The sequence below is a fragment of the Typopeltis vanoorti genome, chromosome 22, assembly GCF_054136105.1.
Source record: "Typopeltis vanoorti isolate ZY-2024b chromosome 22, IOZ_Tvanoo_1.0, whole genome shotgun sequence".
NCBI classification, from domain to species: domain Eukaryota; kingdom Metazoa; phylum Arthropoda; class Arachnida; order Uropygi; family Thelyphonidae; genus Typopeltis; species Typopeltis vanoorti.
This window is the reverse complement of record NC_143570.1, coordinates 64,082,949-64,103,085: the sequence shown is the minus strand read 5'-3', so window position 1 is coordinate 64,103,085 and position 20,137 is coordinate 64,082,949. Positions and strand designations below refer to the sequence as shown.

Here is a 20,137-nt window from a genome sequence, read left to right as displayed (position 1 = left end):
ACACAAATATTCCCTATATTCTCTCTTATCTACAATCCTTAGCTTCCAAATTTTTTCTAAAGACGTCCACACATCCCAACGATTTGGTTCAACAAGCTGCAGCATACGAGCCAATGGACATATTTAAATATAGAAGACCAAAAACTATATTAGCCTCCTATAGCGATACATAATCTCCATGCCCATTCAGGGCGAGCAAACTGCTCGTAAATTTTACCCTCACTGTAACCACGACAGATAGCAGGGAATATGAAAAGCATCTTGCTTCACCCCTAAAGACATAAATGTCAATTGTCAATTGTCAATTTGGTATCCCCTCTGGGTCTGGCACCCACTGATGTAATCTCATATTTAGAAAATCCTCAGGCCTGGTTGGTATATGGATAGACCTTTGTTGCGAAGCCTCGGATTTTATTCTTCTCATTCCAGTTACACTATTAAATTGCTTTCTCTCATCAGGACACATACCAAGTGAATTTCTAGCAAGCCATACTGTCCTCATTCCTAAACCTAATAGAGATCACACCTTAATGACTTCACACCACTTAATTAATATCCTATTAATATCCTATCCAGCTGTAAACCTATTTCTCTATTTTAATATTGACTACGAAAGATTTTTCCATATTATCAATAACAGGCTCAAAGTGGGAATGAGATACTTAATTAAAAGAGGTGTACTGAGTACCAGGTCGAGCAGTAGAATTTAATCTATTTCTGCTACATGATCTAATCTGCTTAGTTAACACGAAAAAGTAGTCGATCGCAGTACTATCAGTAGACTTTACTCAAACATTTGATAATGTCCGGCATCCCTTTCTATTCTGCATACTCAAGTAAACTGGTATAGGTAAAAAACTGCTATCAATTATCAATGGACCCTATGCCAATTCAACCACCTGCCTCCTAGTTAATGGGGTTCCTGTCAGACCCAGTAAAAATTCAAAAAGGGGTCAAGCAAGGTTGTCCTCTCAGTGCACTGCTCTTTGCATTGGTTCTTGAACCTTTCATACAGGAAGTCAACAATACATATGCTGTGTGAAGAATAACAGTTCCTTCATCTATGAAAGAAAATAAGGTATTAGCATATGCCAGTGGTTCTTAACCTTTTCAAAGTCACGGAATACTTTTGATTATAAGAAAAATTTGGGGAACACCAAAAGCATTAGGGTCATAAAACTAACAACAAACATAGCATGGACTTGCCTTTTATAAATGGAACTTATTTTAATGCAATACTTGAGCTTGTCGGCTTTTGCAGAATTCAGCAATATCAGGTCTAATATGTGATATAGCTACCCGCATCTCTTTTAGTTTTTTATATTGGTTAATATTGAGTTTTATATTGGTATATTGGTTAATATTGAGAAACTGAGCTTACACAAATATGATGTTGAAAACTAACAAAATTTTCAGTGCCCTTGGAGAGAGCTGGGTATTCAGCTTGGACAAAAATCTAAAATTCTTCAAGAGTTATTTCAGAGAATTTCATTTTTATAGTACGATCCGTTGACAAGGTAACTAATCGTTCTTCTTCTTGTAACAAAAATTCACAACTCGATGTATTAACTGTGCCAAATGGATTTCATATCCAGTCATAATTGTGTATCTTTAAGGAAGGAAAGTAACTTGAAATCTTTTCTTCCAGTATTGTTAAATGTTCTGTTATAACAGAAATAATTCCCTCGACATTTTTTATTATTGAGCAAAGGAAACATATCTACTGTATTTTTTTTCTGATATGCTGTTTTTACAAAGAGATAATTTTTTCTGAAAAGCTGATAGTTTGTCAGTGGATGTCAAAATATTTCCATTTTTCCCTTGGATACTTGTATTAACACTATTTAAGTAATTAAAAACATCGGCTAAACATGCCATTTTAGCACACCAAATATCATTTTGAAGACATTTTACAAAAGCATCTGTACCTTCATTTTTAAAAAAGGGCCAATACATTCTTAAGTTCTAATATTAGGAATAGCACCCTGGATAACCATCTTATTTCAGTATGCAAAAGCAAAGATCCGTACTTGGCTTCCATAAATGTGCAAAGGAATTTAAAAAGGCATGCTTTTAAAGGTCTTGACTTGATGTAATTTATCACATTTACGACTTGGTCAGTACAGGTTTTAATATTGCTGGTAATGTTTTTGGAATTAGGATCCTCTGTGCAAAAAACAATGTGTAGATATAATACATCCTGGAATAGCAGTCTTCAATTGTTAGGATCAGAGTAGCCAGTTACATTCGGAACTGTGTCATGTGACATCTTTCACCAGCGGAATACTTGCAACCAGTTTGCGGAACACAAGTGTTCCAGGGAACACCGGTTAAGAACCACTGGCATATGCCAATGATGTAGTATGAACTTTGAAGGATAATGATTCCATATATATATATTTTGGAATTTTGGAAAAATTCAGCAAAAGTAGGGGATTAATTATTAATGCAGACAAAAAAAATTTAAAAGTTTATGGAAAGTGGGATCTTGGAGGCATTCCTTTTGGACTAACCCCGAAGAGAGAACCCCTCATTATACTTGGAATTCTCTTCTCACTTACCCAATATTACCAGTCCAATATTACCAATATTATAAGTGACTAAGACAGTATCAGAACCTAGAAATGAAGATTAGCTATGAGGAAAGTTCAACGATATGTAAACTGCACAGTTTGGTGGATAAAAAGAAAAGAGGTGATATGATATAGAGGTTAAAGTCAATGAGAGGATTTTAGTTGATTAACATAAGATTGTATAAAAAGCAGAAGATATAGGGGGACAAATGAAAGGTTATTTTTGAAATTTGTCTAAAAGTGTAGTTGGTGAGAGTGTCAAGAATAGATGTTCTAATATGGAGTGTTGAGTGCATAGAACACATTGCTGTAATTCATTGTGAATGCTGGAAGTGAGGATGAGTTTATAGTTCAATATGATGGATATGTTGCTTGTTGAGTAACACCCTACACCATAAGTCTGTTGATTCGCTAGTGTGAGGCGCTAGTGTCCTTGGTAAATGTGGCGGTCGAGTTTAGCTAGTCTAGAAAACGTGTTTTTAAAGTTAAATATAGTGTGGCTTTTTGTCACAAATTGTGCTGCAATTGTGCATCGGTTAGAAACAAGTGTCCTTCAGTGGTATTATTGTTTAGAACTGTGTTGTATATATTGTGTTTTCACTGCCGTTTGTTTCACTATATCAACGTGTAAAGATGGCGTCCAACAAGAAACGTACGTCAGCGGCGCGCAGGACTTCTACTACTACACGAAAGGCTGGCTCAGCGTTAGATTTTTCGCAATGGATGCATTGCGGAAACTGCTATATGTATGCACCGAAAAATGTGAAGGATCTGTGGTCGGTCTGGCAAAATGAGAAGAAGGAAAATGTCGACGTATGTGAGAAGTGTCGGGATAGGCTGGAGCGTTTAGGAATAGAAGCTGACATCGGGACCGTAGCGGAAGAACTTCGGCGGGAGTTTATGAAAATGAAAAATGACCTTCATCTTCTTCATGAGGAAGTGGAAGTGATCGGTAAGGAGATACTGGAAGTTAAAGCTGAGTTTAATGTGTTAAACAGAGAAATTAGGACTATAGAGATTACTTTAGCTGAAGTAACTAGAACAGGATTACATATGGGTGAGTCTTTGGTGAATGATTCAGTAATAAATAGTATGGGAGTGATTGGGAGTCAACATAATAAAACCACAAGTGGCCTAGAAGAAATGAGATGTAGTGAGAGTGGGGGGGGGGGGGGGTAAGTAATAGAGAGTTGAGTAATGAAGCTGGGAGAGTCATGCTGAATAGTGTAGAGAATGAGTCCATGAGTGTGGACTTGAATGAAGTTATGAGTGGTAAAATATATGGTGATTCTATGATTAAGGGTATGGAGAGTGGTATGCATGAGGAGTGCTTGGCTGATGGGACAACAGAAAGAGTGGCTTTAGCAATAAAGAGAGGGCATGAAACAGACAAGATGATAGTTATGGTGGGTACGAATGACCTGAGAGGTAGTATAAATCGGGTAGGAAAAGATTTAAGAACATTATTAGATATTGTGAAGAGGAAAAGTGTCAATGGGAGAATAGTGTGTGTGCTGCCTCGTTTTGACAATTACGAGTTAAGTAGACGAGCAATGATAATGAATGATATGATTGCAAGAATGTGCAGAAAAAGAGGTCTGGAGTTTGTTGATGTTTGGAGTGTGTTTGAAGGAAAAAGGCAGTTGTATGCTAGAGATGGACTGCATCTTAACATGGAAGGACATAAGCGATTGAAGAAGTTATTGTTTTCTGAACAGGTTGAAGTTATTGGGAAGGGAAACTAATATTGAAAAGGTTGAGTGTAAGAGAGAGAAACTTTAGCACCGATTGTGTATTTATTGATCCTTATAGGCAGAATAAATTGCAGAAGAGAGGGGATAAAAATCAACATAGGACTACGGTAGTTAGTGACTTATATATCAGTTCTAAAGCCGGTACAAGATCTAGAGGGAATCTGCAATTTTTGTATACCAATGCTAGAAGCATTCGAAATAAGAGAGAAGAATTTTTGGCATTAGTCAGTGAAATCTCACCAAAAGTTGTAGGCATTAGTGAAACTTGGCTGTCAGCAGAAGATGTGGTCACTGGAATTGAATGTGATGGGTACAGTATTTTCAGGGAGGATAGAGAAGATAGAACAGGAGGAGGAGTACTGTTGATGATAGCTGATGTGTTGCAGCCAAAGAAAGTAGTATATCATGATGATAGACATGTGAATGAGAGTTCATTTGAGGCAGTCTGGTGCGAAATAGTGACCAACGCAACCAAATATACAGTTGGATGCTGCTATAGGCCAGGGAGTACGGGGGGAGATATTGAATTCATGCATCAGCAACTTAGTGCAATGAGTGAAGGCTTAGTGATTATTATGGGGGATTTTAATTATGGTGATATCAATTGGAAGGAGGAAATATCACGTAGCAAAAAGGAAATGGAGTTCATACATCTTCTACGAGATAATTACTTGAAACAGCATGTAACTGAAGGGACACGTGGTGTGAGAGTGTTGGACCTGGTTATTGGTTCAGAGGTTATATGCATAAGTAAGGTGTTCTCGTTACCTCCAGTTGGTGAAAGCGATCATGTGGTATTGACTTGGGAGGTTGCAAAATCTGTGGATTTTTCTATTAGGGGGTATGTACGGAACTACAGGTTAGGCAATTATAACAAGCTTCGGAGTGAGCTTGCAGCCATCCCATGGCAGAACATATTGCAAGGGAAAGATGTTAGCAGTGCTTGGGATAAAATCAGCAGGTATCTGAGGAAAGCAATATCAGATTGTGTCCCCATCGTCAGGAGGTCAAACAAGGCAGGCATTAGATGGATGAGCAGTAGTATCAAGCTTGAACTGCAAAAAAAAGAAAATGTTATAGAGAATTTACAAGGAGAAGGGCGATCAGGACACCCATGAGCAGTACAAGGCTCAAGCTAGGAAGGTTACCAGCATAGTAAGAAAAGCTAAATCAGATTATGAGAAGACCTTAGCCAAAGAGATCAAGGGTAATCCTAAAGAGTTCTTCCGCTATGTGGCAAGTAAGAGGAAGAATGACTTCGGAAGGATAACCTCAGTGGGTGCTGATGGTATTGAAGTGACAAAATCAGATGTAATAGTCGAGTTACTGAGTGATCACTTCTCAAAAGTCTATCACCCAAGTGAGGATATCTCTACACCTATAGCAATACCAAATGTGAGAATTGAAGCTAAAGAATCAGAGGTATTAAATATATTGCAAAACTTAAATGCAAACACTGCGGTAGGCTTAGATGGAATATCAGCTCGGGTGTTGCGTGAATGTGCAAATGAATTGTCAACCCCTCTTACCTGGATATTTAATTTAAGTTTGAACTCTGGTATGGTCCCTAGGGAGTGGAAGTTAGGCAAAGTGGTTCCTTTGCATAAGGGTGGCTCTAAAACTGCGGTATTGAATTACAGACCAATCACCATCTCAGGAGTAGTGGTAAAAGTATTGGAAAAGTTGGTTAAAGACAAAATTCAAGAATGGGTGGATCAGGATATGATACTCTATAGAGGCCAACATGGTTTTGTTAAAGGTAGATCCTGCCTTAGCAATCTATTAACTATTCATAATAGAATAACATCTGAGTTGGACAAAGGAACTGGCTACACAGTGGTACTTCTGGATTTTGCTAAGGCTTTTGACAGGATACCCCATAGAACACTGTTACACAAATTGGAGCAGATGGGAATGGATATTAAATTGGTGATATGGATAGGAGAATGGCTCAGGGAGAGATACCATAAGGTGGTGTATGGAGGAGCAGAGTCCAGAATGAGGCAGGTGACCAGTAGTGTGCCTCAGGGCTCTGTGCTTGGGCCAATGTTGTTTAATTTGTATATAAATGATATAGGAAATGGCTTAAAGGGAGATATTCAGTTGATTGCTGATGATGCAAAGTTGTGTAGTGGAATAAAAAATCAAGCTGATGTTGAAAGTTTGCAGGAGGATTTAAATAAGCTGGTAAAATGGGCAAAAGAAAATGGATGTCAGTTCAATGTGGAAAAGTGTAAAGTCATGCATTTTGGGATTAAAAGATTACCAGCTGTGTACTACATCGATGGAAAGGTACTCCAAGAGATTGATGAGGCTAGGGACTTAGGGGTATTGGTAGATAGGGAGATGAAGTTCAGAGGACACATTGCTAAGGTGTCCAAGATTGCACATAGGATTACTTGGTTGTTGAGGAACACACTGACATCCAGAGATAAAGAGGTTATTATTCCCCTTTATAAAGCATTGATACTTCCACATTTGGATTACTGTGCTCAGGTCTGGTCACCTGGATTCCTTGGAGATGAGGAGGCTGTGGAGAGGGTTCAGAGAAGAGTGACCAAGTTGGTGAGTGATATAAAAAATGCTCCCTACATTGATAGATTGAGAGCTTGTGGATTGCAGAGATTGGTTGATAGGCGAAGAAGAGGGGATATGATAGAAACATTCAAATTACTAAAAGGTTTTTATAGGATTCATGCAGGGGAAATGTTTCAGCTGTGTGATAGTGATGGAAGAACAAGAGGCCATCTCTGGAAATTAAAGAAGAGTGTGGTTAACAAAGGTGTCAGAACAAGGTTTTTTGCCTGGAGGGTGGTGAATGAGTGGAATTCATTGCCTGACTTAGTTGTGAGCTCTTTGTCTGTAAATGAATTCAAGAAGAGATATGACAGATATTGTTTTGCTAGTTTGGGTCTCCCGCGATGAGTCTACTGACTCCATGGAGATACCCGTAATAATAATAATAATAATTCCATGACTGCTGTTATTGCAAACATAATAATAACAAAAATAATTGTTACTTACGATATGGTTCAAAGCATCCAAGGATTTCAATTCTCATTGCCACTTTCCCATGATGTTTAAGAGGCATTATTCTCAAGTACTGTGCAACAACAGTAGTAGTAAACATGTGAGTTCGAATGGAATTCCTGTCTTCATTTCCAACAAAATGCTATGGAATATTGAAACATAAAGTGACTTTTTGATATAGAAATATAAAAAATGCATTATAATTAGTAATGAGGAAACAGAAAAAAACATCAAGATCAAGAAACATGAATAAACCATACAAAATATACAGTTGATGAAGGGGATAGCAAACTGCTATCCTTTAGTAAAATAAAACAGAAAAGTAATTGCAACAGTGTGTAATTAGGCAGGATTTGCCAGAATTAGTTACCTAAAATATTCCTACAAGTAAGCATTCTAATTGTAATGGAATTTTATTATTCATGATTATCAATTATTTCTGGTTTTGCAAAGCATTTCATTATTATTATTATTATTATTTGGGCCTCAATGAGTCAAAAGACACATCTTGTGAGGCCCACCCAAGAAAACACATAGTCTATCATATCACTCCTTGATCTCATTGATCGTTTGTGCCCTCACTACTCTATCAGGCAATGCAGTCCATGGTTCAATCACTTTCCATGCAAAGAAACCACTTTTCCTCTTGCTCACAACTTCCTTCCATAACTTCCAAGGATGATCCTTTGTCCTTGCTCTTCCCCCCCTGTTCCACCAAATGAAAGAACTCCTCAATGTCAACCAAACTACCTCTCAACAGTTTAAAAAGTCTGAATCATCTCACCTCTTCTTCTTCTATCAGCCATGCACTGCAGTCTATAGTCCCTCAGCCTATCTTCATAACTAACATTGTACAGTCCTGATACCATCTCTGTTATCTAACTCAGCACTTTTTCCATGGTAAATTTATCCCCTTCAAATCCTGGGGACAAAATTTGAGAACAATAGTCTAGGTGTGGTCTGATCATTGCTTTATACAATGGAATGAGAACTCTTTCATCTCTGCAGGTCAGCATCCTCCTCGGCATTGCAGCAATCCTCTGGGTTACCTTCACCACACTTGCAATATGTTCCCTAATTTCTAGTTTCTATCAGTCATTACCCCCAGATCCAGTGCCTCCCCTACTTCCTTCAGTACAGTTCCACCAACAGTGTATGTGGCCTTACATCAATGCATCCCAAACTTCAAGCCTTTACTTCCATTTCAGACAAATTATGGAGACTACAACCATGTTAGAAATATTTTTTTTAATTTCCCGACATTTTGACCTTCAAATTAAGGTTATAATCTGGAGTACACACATATGAAAAAAAAACCAAAAAAAAAAAACCTGAAAACCTATATTTCTACCCACTGCAGGGTGAAGGCCTCTCCCACCATTTCAGTAGGTTTTGGGTCAATTACTCCAGGGTTACCCAATCCATATTAGAAGAGTGGACAATCACACAAACATTCAAGCCTATGTGGGATTCAAACTGCGGGATTAATAATAATAATAATAATAATAATAATTATTATTATTATTATTATTATTATTATTATCAGACACTTCCAGGAAGTCCAAGGACTCATCAAGGGAGGGGATTTGCTCTACAACTTTGTCACCGCCACTCAATCCACCAACTGACCACAACTACACCAACGCCATCTACAGCCAACCACCACCACTAGTATTTCCAAAGACAATCACAAACATCCATGCCCATAGCAGGATTCAAACTTGCAGCCTTTTGGTTGGAGAGCAGATACAATAACCACTCGGCCAGCCAGGCTCGCAACCATCATTATTGTTAAGATTAGGGTGGTTGATAATAATTTCACAGGTATATTATTATTCATCCATTTAACCCCTACTTGATTTACTATTCGGACCCTAGGTATACAGTCAGCCATAACCTCCTGCAAATGCTCCTTGACCACTTCCCATGCCCTATCAACATCCAGCCCTTGCAGTTTTACATGCCATGGCACTGAACCAAGCAATCTCCTAAGCTTGTCATACTTGCCAGCACCGTAATTCAACATGTACCCTGTCTTAATCAAAAATTTCACACATTTAGCCACCTCCCAGGTCAAGACCTTATGATCACTCTCGCCAATGGGGACAACATGGTCAAATTCATTACAGTCAAATTCTCAGGCTATTACTAGGTCAAGCACTCTCGAACCCCTAGTATTTTCCATTACATGCTGTCTCAGATAGTTATCCCTCAGTAATTGAATAAAATCCAGTTCCTTCCTCACATGTGTGCCCTCCTCTTTCCAATCAATGTTATCATAGTTGAAATCCACCATAATAATTACCCACCTTCCACTCATTTCATCAAATCTTCTTTTATATAAATCTTATATAAAATATATCTTATATAAATATTTCTTATATAAATCTTTTTAAATCTACATCTTATAAATCTTATAAATCTATCTTATATAAATATAAATATCTTATAAAAATATATCTTATATAAATATAAATCTTCTTTTTCGCTTCAAGGATTAGGCATTTGACTATTCCAGCTTCAATAGTCTCTTCATCTTTCAGCTAGTCTTCCCCCTCCCCTCTCTTCCTTTGGTAGAGAGGGGAGGGGAAAGACTAGCTGAGGGAATATATCGGCTACCCCTTTTGGTAGCCAATATATTTCCATCTCTCTCTCTCTCTCTCTCTCTCTCTCTCTCTCTCTCTCTCTCTTTCTATATATATATATATATATATATATATATATTTTTTTTTTTTTAATATGAATTAAAAATTTTATATTAGTTATTTCATCTGTTAGATATCGTAGCCTCTGGTTGGAGAAGTAGAGTGGCTCCACATACAAATTAGACATTACAATTATATTTTAACTTAAAAGAAAGAACAAAAAAGATTAAGTGAAATGTTATTTCATTTCAATATTTACAATAACATGCATCAATTTGATATCTGGATATCAGAATTCACTGATTGTAATAAAAGTCCATGATGAAAACTGAAAATATTTTAAAAATGCTACAACAAAATAGAAAAATGATGATAATAAAAAATAGCTCTGAAATATTCCTTTAACTTCATTTAAAATAAAAATTTAAATGAAGTCTGGCAACATAAACATAATTTACTATTTTAAACTAACATTCTGATAAGACTGGCAAATTTGACGTTAGAAAATATTAAAAGCGCTAACAGAGTAGCAATTAACAACTAATATTTCCAAAACACATTACAAATATAATTAAAAAACTCCCACTCACACAATATTAAAAAATATATAAAATCTATTAGAGGTCTAATTCATTTGCAATGCAAAACTCCATAAATATACTGATACTGTTCCCCTAATTCTACTCCCATACCAACATGGAAAGTGATAAATCATGTCCAGACGGCACATTTTCCCTTGTTCTTTCAAGAATACTCCTGAAGGCAACTGGTATAATATTTCTCTTTTAATTTTAACATGGAATGAAAAGAAACAGTCTTATTTTTATTTATTTTTATTTTTTTTTTGCAGTGACCTATGCTGCAGGATTTTTCTTCATCAGAGCAATATCTGCATCAATCATGCTCTTCGCCAATTGCTCAAATGAAATTTTAGGACTACATCCCAATTTTCTCTTTGCTTTAGTTGCATCTCCCAACAAAAAATCCACATCAGCTGGATGAAAGTATCTTGGATTCACTTTAACACATATTAGTCCAGTAGCTTTCTCTTTGCCCACTTCTTCCAGACCTGAACCTTCCCACATAATCTCTTGTCCTATGCAAAAAAAAGCAGCCTCAACAAATTCTCGAACACTATGGGACTCTCCTGTTGCTATAACTAAATCTTCAGGTTCTTCTTGCTGAAGCATCATCCACATAGCCTCGTCTTTCACTTTCATGGTTAAAGAGGATTCCATTGACAGCATAGATATTATATGCTTCTCTATAATTAACAACTATCCAATATCCATACATATCCATACCTCCCTTATGAAGCAGAACAATCTTGCCATCCTTTCACTCCTTAGGAACTTGACCCAGTGCAAGACACATATTTAAAAAATAAGTCAAGGCAAATGTCAACTCTTTGACACATTCTGGAACATTCCTTTAGAATACATGGTGATATATTATCAAGTCTCACAGCCTTATTAACATCTAGTTTGCTCAACTCCTCATACACCTCTTGCTCATTTACAGTCAGTCTCTCCTCACATCATCACTGCTCTCAAACTTTCCTGAAGTCACATTCACAAGTTTGAAAGACCTTTATGAATTGCTCATTAAGTATCTCCACTATATCTTACTCAACAGCAGTCTTTATACCATTTTCTCCAATCAATTTTATTCTTCAATAATCATTCTTTTTTTTTTTTTTTTGCTGGCTACATATCAAAAGAACTCCCTAAGATTCTTTTTGACTTCATTAACTAATTGCTGTTCACACCTCACTTTTGCTACATTATCAACCAAGTCACCTGCCTTGCCTGGTCTTTGTAAACACCTCATGGAATTGGTTACTTCCACTTGTAACTGAAATACGAGGATAGGATGGTTACCCCTATGCCTCTAAGTATTCTTGGCTGTATCGCTGTGTGATCATGGGACCGGTTTACCTGATTGCGGGATGAAAAACCCCAGATATTTTTGGGTGAACAGACTCAATTAATGCAACCATTTCATCTGCCTTGTTTCTTACACTTCTAGCATTTATATAGAAACACAGCAGCTCATTCCTGGATCTACGGCTAGTTTCATTGATACCACTCATTCGATGTGCTTTCTCCAATCAACTGAAACCATTTCACTTTCTGCTTATTCATTTTATAACCCTCTTCAAATTCAACTCTTACCTCGATCCCAGGTCATCCCATTCCTTTCCTGTCTACACATGTTCACATCCTCTTGGAGATTCCATCTTTCTCATGCTGTGTTCCCCTGTCCACCCCTGTTAAAGGTAAAATCTAGTGATGAGTGGATGGGAATACAATACTCTATGAAGGGCAAGATTACTTTTTAAAAGAAATATCCACTTTAGTAATTTACTAATGTTTATTATAGAGTGCTGTCTGCATTAATATGCCAGAAACCCCTCATTAGTAGAGGACTCAACCTGTCCTAGACGGATGAGAAGGATAGGATAGGGTAGGGTAAGATAGGATAGTGTGACAGCATAATTAGATTAGAGAAATGGCAATAACAAGATCTTCAGCAGAAGATCCCTCTCATTCCCTCTCTTCAGTATAAGAGAGGGAATGAGAGAGAAGTATGGAAATGCTAGAAGAGGAGAGAATGGAAACAGTAGGAGAGATGGAATGAAAGAGAGGCATGGGAGTGCTAGAAGAGGAGAGAATGGAAACAGTAGGAGAGATGGAATGAGAGAGAGAGGTCTGGGAATGAAAGAAGAGGACAAAATGAAAACAACAGGAGAGAGGGAAAGGTAAGAGGTATAATGTATGGGGACTAAATGATCCGTGGTGTTCAAGATAGGATGCGTGAGGAGTGTTTGCCAGGAGGAACGATAGAAAGAGTGGCTTTGGTAGTTAAGAGAGGAGAAAGGATGGATGAGATGATTGTGATGGTGGAAACAAATGACTTGAGTGGTGGTGTAAATTGGGCAGCGAGAGATATCAGATTCTTGCATGAGGTGGTACAAAAGAAGACTCAGAGAGGAAAGATAGTGCGTGTGTTGCCTAGGAATGATAATGACAGGCTGAGCAGAAGAGCAATAATATTGAATGACATAATAGCTAAAATATGTGACAAGAGAGGACTGGAATATGTGGTTTCTTGGAGTGCGTTTGAGGATAGAGAGGAATTGTTTGTGAGAGACCGCTTACATTTGAATAAGGAAGAATGTAGGCATCTGGAGAGATTGCTGTTCTGAACGAGTCAGTGTGTCCCAGGGAGGATGGTAGCAGGGGTGGCCTCTTGTGGAAATGGGTACTTGGGAGAAAGGGGACGACAACAGCTAACACCGAGCCCAGTGGAGTCTAGAGGGGATAATGCTGAGTAGAAACAACGGCATTTATATGCTTTATATTAATGCCAGGAGTATCCGGAATAAAGTAGAGGAATTAGTGGAGCAGATAGCATCAGCCTGGCCAAAAATTATTGGGATCACTGAGACGTGGTTGACAGAAGAGGATATAATGACAGGAATAGAAGTCTCTGGGTACAGCATTTTTCAGCAGGATAGGAAGGGAAAGCGTGGTGGTGGAGTAGTGCTTATGATAAGTGACGACCTATGTCCTCTAAGAGTGGAGACTTTGGAAGACAGTGACACTAATGATTTTGAAAGCATATGGTGTGAGGTAGAGGTGGAAAAGACAGGATATTTAGTGGGGTGTTGCTACAGACCCAGGAGCGCAGAGGGTGGGGACCAGGAAGACAGTTGAGTTTGGCAAGTGCAAGAATGATTGTTATGGGAGATTTTAACTATAGTAGTATAAACTTGCAGGAGGAAGATGCATGTAGCAATAAGGGAATGGAATTTCTAGAATTCTGGAGGGACAAATGTCTTAGGCAACAGGTAATTGAGGGAACAAGAGATTCAAGAGTTTTGTATTTGGTTATAGCATCAGAAGAGTTGATAATAACTGAAATGAAATATCTCCCACCAGTTGGAGGGAGGGATGTCATCTCAGTTATTATCTAGTTTTTGACTTGGAAAATGAATAGATATGCAGGAGTATCAAAGAGAAGGGGACGTATGTGGAATTATAAGGCAGGAGATTATAATAGTCTAAGACATCAACTTGGGGAAGTTTCATGGAGGGAGGAACTGGAAGGCCAGGATATCATTAATGTGTGGGAAATTATGAAAGAATATTTGTTAGCAGCAATGGTAAGTTGTATACCACGAGTGAACAAGAGGACAACATAATTTGGAGTAAAGTGGATGACAAACAATATTAAAAGGAATTGCATGGGAAAAAGAGGCTATGGAAGAGATATAAGGAAACAGTTGAATAGAAGATGCATGAAGAGTATAAGACAAAGGCCAGAAGAATGACTAGTATGGTAAGCAAGACGAATCTGGAATATGAGAGGAGATTGACGCTAAGATCCAAAGATAATCGTGGGGAATTTTTTAGATATCTCACCAGTAGGAGGAGAAATGACTGTGGAAGAATGACATTGTGGGATAAAAATGGGAATAGAGTGACTGATGCAGAGGACATAGTGGAATTGTTCAATGAAAAATTTATTGGAGTATTTCATCCTGGAGGAGTCAGTTTTAATGCTATAGGGATTGGGCAGGGTCGAGGTTAAGAGGTACAGGAGGAGAATGTGTTTCAAATACTGAGTACTCTGGATGTCAGTAAAGTGGTGGGAATGGATGGTATTTCACCATGCGTTTTGAGAGAATGTGCTAGGGAATTGACAATGCCTTTGACCTGGCTTTTCAATGAAAGTCTGGCTGTGATAATTGTGCCCATGGAATGGAAGGAAGATAGAATAGTGCCATTGCATAAGGGTGGTAGCAGACCGGAAGAGTCTAATTATAGGCCAGTTTGTGTGTCATCAGTAATTAGTAAGATCTTGGAGAAAGTAGTTAGGGACCATACACAGCATTGGGCAGATGAGGGTAATGTTATCTGTGAGAGTCAACATGGATTTGTGAAAGGGCGCTCTTGTTTTAGCAATATGCTAGTCTTTTATGATAAAGTTATAAGAGCATTAGATGAGGGAAAGGCATATACTGACATTTTCTTAGACTTAGCGAAGGCATTTGACAGGGTGCCACAAGATAAGCTGATATTTAAGTTGCAGCACATGGGTCTGGATGTCAGATTGTTCAACTAGATTCAGGATTGGCTGTCCGATAGGTATCAGAGAGTTGTGTATGGTGGGGCAGTTTCAAGGAAGCAGAGAGTTACAATTGGGGTCCCACAGAGCTCAGTACTGGGACCAATATTGTTTAACCTTTATATCAATGACATTGTCAGTGGATTGCAAGGAGATATTCAGTTGTTTGCGGATGATACGAAGCGAGGAAGGGTTATTAGTAATAGTGCAGATGTAGCAGCCTTGCAAGAGGATTTGAATAAGCTAGATAGATGGGCAAATGAATGGGGATTAACAGTTTAATGCAACAAAATGTAAGGTCTTGAGGTTTGGGAAACATCGATGGGATGCTGCATACTCTATGGGAGGAGTTATACTGGAAGAAGTTGGGGAGACAAGAGATCTGAGATTGATGATTGATAGAAACCTGAAGTTTAGGGGACATATTGCAAAGGTGGTGAAGGTAACACAGAGGATTGCTGTAATTATGAGAAGGACACTGACCTGCAGAGATAAGAGGGTTATCATTCTGTTGTATAAGTCTCTGATCAGACCACACTTGGACTCATTATTATGTTCTCAGATTTGGTCCCCAGGATTTGAAGGGGATAAATTAACTGTGGAAAGGGAACAAAGATGGATAACAAAGATGGTTTCAGGCCTGTACAATGTTAGTTATGAGGATCGGCTGAGGAAATGTGGACTGCAGAGTTTGGTGGATAGAAGAAGGAGAGGTGATATGATTGAGACTTTTAAACTGTTGAGAAGCGGTTACAGGGTTGACACTGGGGAGTTCGTTCGGTTGGTTGAACAGTGGGAAGGAGTGATGACAAGAGGCCATCCCTGGAAGTTACAAAAGGAAACTGTGAGCAAGAGAGTGAGGAGTGGTTTCTTTGCATGGAGAGTGGTTGAACAGTGGAATGCATTTCCTAATAGAGTGGTGAGAGCAAGAATGGACAATGAGTTCAAGGACTTATGATAGACATTGTGTTTCCTAGGAGTCCTGAATAATAATAATAATAAAATGTGCAACACTGTTCAGTGTGAGTTTCAGTTTGAATTGACTGGTGTGGGTTTAAGTTTCATCTTATGACTAAATTGAAAATGAATCCCACACTAATCAATTTGTTGACTACTGATATATATATATATACTCCTAGCTCAGACCAGTCAGACAATGAATCTGAAACACTGTATGAAAACATATAAGTATTAGAATCAGTTAAATCAGATGAGCTGATGATAGTGATACATGTCCATTCTTTTAGGCTTACACCGTGATCAGAATACATTTTGGAAAATTATGGAGACAATTATGGAAGTCGCCGCTAGATGAATTCGTAATGTGTAGTGTTCGTGCAAGCTCCAGATAAGATAAGTATCATTTTCAGTTATCGATAGAAATTACTTAATATTGTGTAGTTTTGTTTTGTTTGCCTTGCGTATTTTAGTGCATCTGTTTTTGGTGTGTTATAACGTATAATTTGACAAAACACGTTGCAAATAAGTATGGCACCTGTGCGAAGGAAGATGGCGGCCAGTAATGAAGGTTCGCCATCCTTATCAAAGAACGGTAGTATAAAAGAAATGAGTCAGTGTACTAGCTGTGAAATGTACGTTTGCGGAGTGCGGTCGGAGTGTGGTTAGATGATAATAAAGGATTGAATGTGTGTAGAAAATGTAGGGAGAATGAGGAATTGAAGTGTATTTCGGATCGTGAGTGTGATATTTTTGTCAACCTTCAGAATGCAGGAAATAGGGATATGACAAGAAACGGCAAGGTTGTACATGGAAATTGTGAGAGTGTGAATGTAGAAAGTGTGAATGATAGTATAAATGGTTTCTCAGAGAATAAAAAAGATGAGATAGATGCATTGAGTGAGATCGCGTTGTTGAATAGTGCGATAGAAAGAGCAAAACAGCAGCTAGAGTGCATGAACAAAAGTAGACTGAATGAACCAACCAATAATAAAAGGTATGACAGGAAAAATAGACGTATGAATGTGAACATGAACAAAATGAAGGATAGAGTGCTGTATGGAGACTCATTAGTACGAGGTGTATTAGTAGAGGATTTGACAAAATCGTACCAACCTGGTGCAACCATAAAGGACGTAACTGAGTCTATTAGAGAGCAAAAGGAAAGGGTGAAAGAAATTATTGTTGTGGCAGGTACGAATGATTTGAAAGGAGATAAAATGGAAATAATAGAAGACCTGAATGAATTGTTTGAGGTAGCAAAAGAAAAGAGTGAGAGAGTTAGAATGATTAGTCTTTTGCCACGGTATGACAGTGAAATGTTTAAAAGGAAGGCCATAATTGCGAATGACTTTATGCGTGGGTTATGTATGACGAGTGGTGTGGAATTTGTGGATGTGTGGAGTGAGTTTGATGGGCAAAAGGATCTATATAAGATGGATGGCTTGCATTTGAATGGTTACGGTGTAAGAAGAGTAGTGGATGTGGTGAATGTAGTGGATGTGCAAATTCAGGGAAACTAGATTTGTTAAGGGGGGGGGGGAGTAGAGATACAGTCCTTATGGAGGCAGTTGAATGTAAGAATGAATATAATATGCCAGAGCAAATAAGGACAACAAATCTGAGTGGGATAGTTAATATAAGGCATCAAGATAGGGTTGGGGCTAATGGAGGTCTTAAATTCATGTACACTAATACTAGGAGTATTAGGAACAAGAAGGAAGAGTTTTTGGCCATGGTTGGCACTTCCAGACCACAGGTTATAGGTATTAGTGAAACATGGCTGACTGTAGATGATATAACTAGTGGGATTGAATGTGATGGGTATAGTGTGTTCAGGAATGACAGAGAGAATAAAATGGGGGGAGGAGTATTGTTGATGATAGCTGATGAGCTCCAGCCAAGGAGAATAGAAGTTGAATTGCAGGATAGAGAAAAGAGCACATTTGAGGCCATTTGGTGTGAGATTGTGGCTAGCAGAACTAAATATACAATTGGGTGCTGCTATAGACCAGGTGATGGAAAAGATGGTGGTGACAGTATGCACAAGAAAATAGAAGAAATGGGTGGAAGGAGGGTGATTATTATGGGAGATTTCAACTATGGTCGCATTGATTGGAGTGAGGAGAGGACACACGGAAGGAAGGAACTAGATTTTATGCGGTTATTAAGGGATAACTATCTGCGACAGCATGTAATGGAAAATACTAGGGGTCAGAGAGTGCTTGACCTAGTAATTACATCTGAGGATTTGGCTGTAACAAATATGACCACATTGCCACCAATCGGTGAGAGTGATCATAGGGTCTTAACTTGGGAGGTGGCTAAAGGTGTAGAATTTTCAATTAAGACAGGGTACATGTGGAATTATCGGGCTGGAAAGTATGACAAGCTTAGGAGTTTGATTGGTTCAGTGCCATGGCATGTACAACTGCAAGGACTATAAGTTGATAGTGCATGGGAGGTAGTTAAGAAGTGCTTGCATGAAGCAATGGCTGACTGTATACCTAGAGTCCGAATAATAAATCAAGTAGGGGTTAAATGGATGAATAACACCATTAAGCTTGAGCTGCAAAAAAATAAACAACTATGGAGGGAATTTAAGGAGAAGGGTGACCGGCAGGCACATGAACGGTATAAAGCACAGGCCAGAAGGGTGACGAGTGTGGTAAGAAAAGCAAAAAAGGATTACGAAAGAACATTGGCCATGCAGGCTAAAGAGAATCCTAAACAGTTTTTTAGATATGTAGCAAGTAAAAGGAAAAATGTACATGGCAGATTGATTTTAAAGAATACCGATGGTAGGGAGGTAACTGAATCAGTTGAGATAGTTGAGTTACTGAGTGAGCACTTTGCAAGAGTATATCATCCAGGTGGTGACATTGCAGAAACGAATAAACCAGTAGATTATACGGGAATTGTGGTTAATGAAGTGGAGGTGAGCAGTCTATTGCATAACCTCAATGTCAATACATCTGTGGGATTGGATGGTATAACAGCTCGTGTTGTACGAGAAGCAGCTAAAGAATTGTCAGTACCCTTGACCATTTTGTTTAATTTGAGTCTCGGGTCTGGGTTAGTCCCGAGCGGGTGGAAAGAGGGGAAAATAGTTTCACTGCATAAAGGTGGTTCCAAGACTGCTGTTGTAAATTACCGACTGATTAGCATATCAGGAATCATTGTCAAGGTCTTAGAGAAATTAGTCAAGAAAAGAATACAGGATTGGATAGATGAAAATGGGATATTGTATGGGGGACAACATGGTTTTGTGAAGGGTAGATCATGCCTCAGTAACTTGCTCAAGTTTTATAACACAGTGATGGCTGAACTGGATAGGGGTAATGGGTTTACAGTGATACTACTGGACCTTGCCAAGGCCTTTGATAGGATACCACATGGAACCCTAATCAGTAAACTGGAGCAGATGGGTATAGATATAGGATTGGTGAGATGGATAGGAGGGTGGTTGAAGGAGAAATATCAAAGAGTGGTTTATTCAGGAGTGGAGTCTAAAAGACGTCTTGTGACTAGTGGAGTGCCACAGGGCTCTGTTCTTGGACCACTGCTTTTCAATTTTTTCATCAATGATATTGGAAAGGATCTGAGAGGAAGTGTTCACTTGTTTGCTGATGATGCAAAGTTGGGTAGAGCAATTGTGAGTGCACAGGATGTTAAAATTTTGCAGGATGATTTGGATAGTTCGGAGGACTGGGCTACGGAAAATGGATGTAGATGCAATGCCTAAATGTATTCCAAGGATGAGAAGGTTAAATAAGGTAGATGGATGAATAAAGAGATTAACTATGTGATACAGAGAAAAAGGGCATTGTGGAGGCAGCATAAGAGAAGTGGAAATAACCAATTCCATGAGGTCTACAAAGACCAGGCAAAGAGGGTAACTTGGTTGGTGAGGGTAGCTAAAGAAAGAAAGGTATGAACATCAGTTAGCTAATGAAGCCAAAAAGAATCCTAAGGAGTTCTTTCGATATGTAGCCAGCAAAAGAAAGGATGATTATGGAAGGATGACATTGATTGGAGAAAATGG

At 38.4% G+C, this 20,137-nt stretch overlaps 1 protein-coding gene across 4 annotated transcripts in view; it reads right to left on the bottom strand.

Annotated features, from left to right (window-relative positions):
- LOC150094462 (hemocytin-like) overlaps positions 1-20,137 on the bottom strand; it is a 2,636,009-nt gene that overhangs the window by 1,000,109 nt on the left and 1,615,763 nt on the right. For all 4 annotated transcript variants that reach the window (XM_090412206.1, XM_090412207.1, XM_090412208.1 and 1 more), the window contains one exon: positions 7,352-7,499. In XM_090412206.1, coding sequence (XP_090268332.1) covers positions 7,352-7,499 — 148 coding nt within the window. The remainder of the gene's footprint in view (positions 1-7,351; positions 7,500-20,137) is intronic.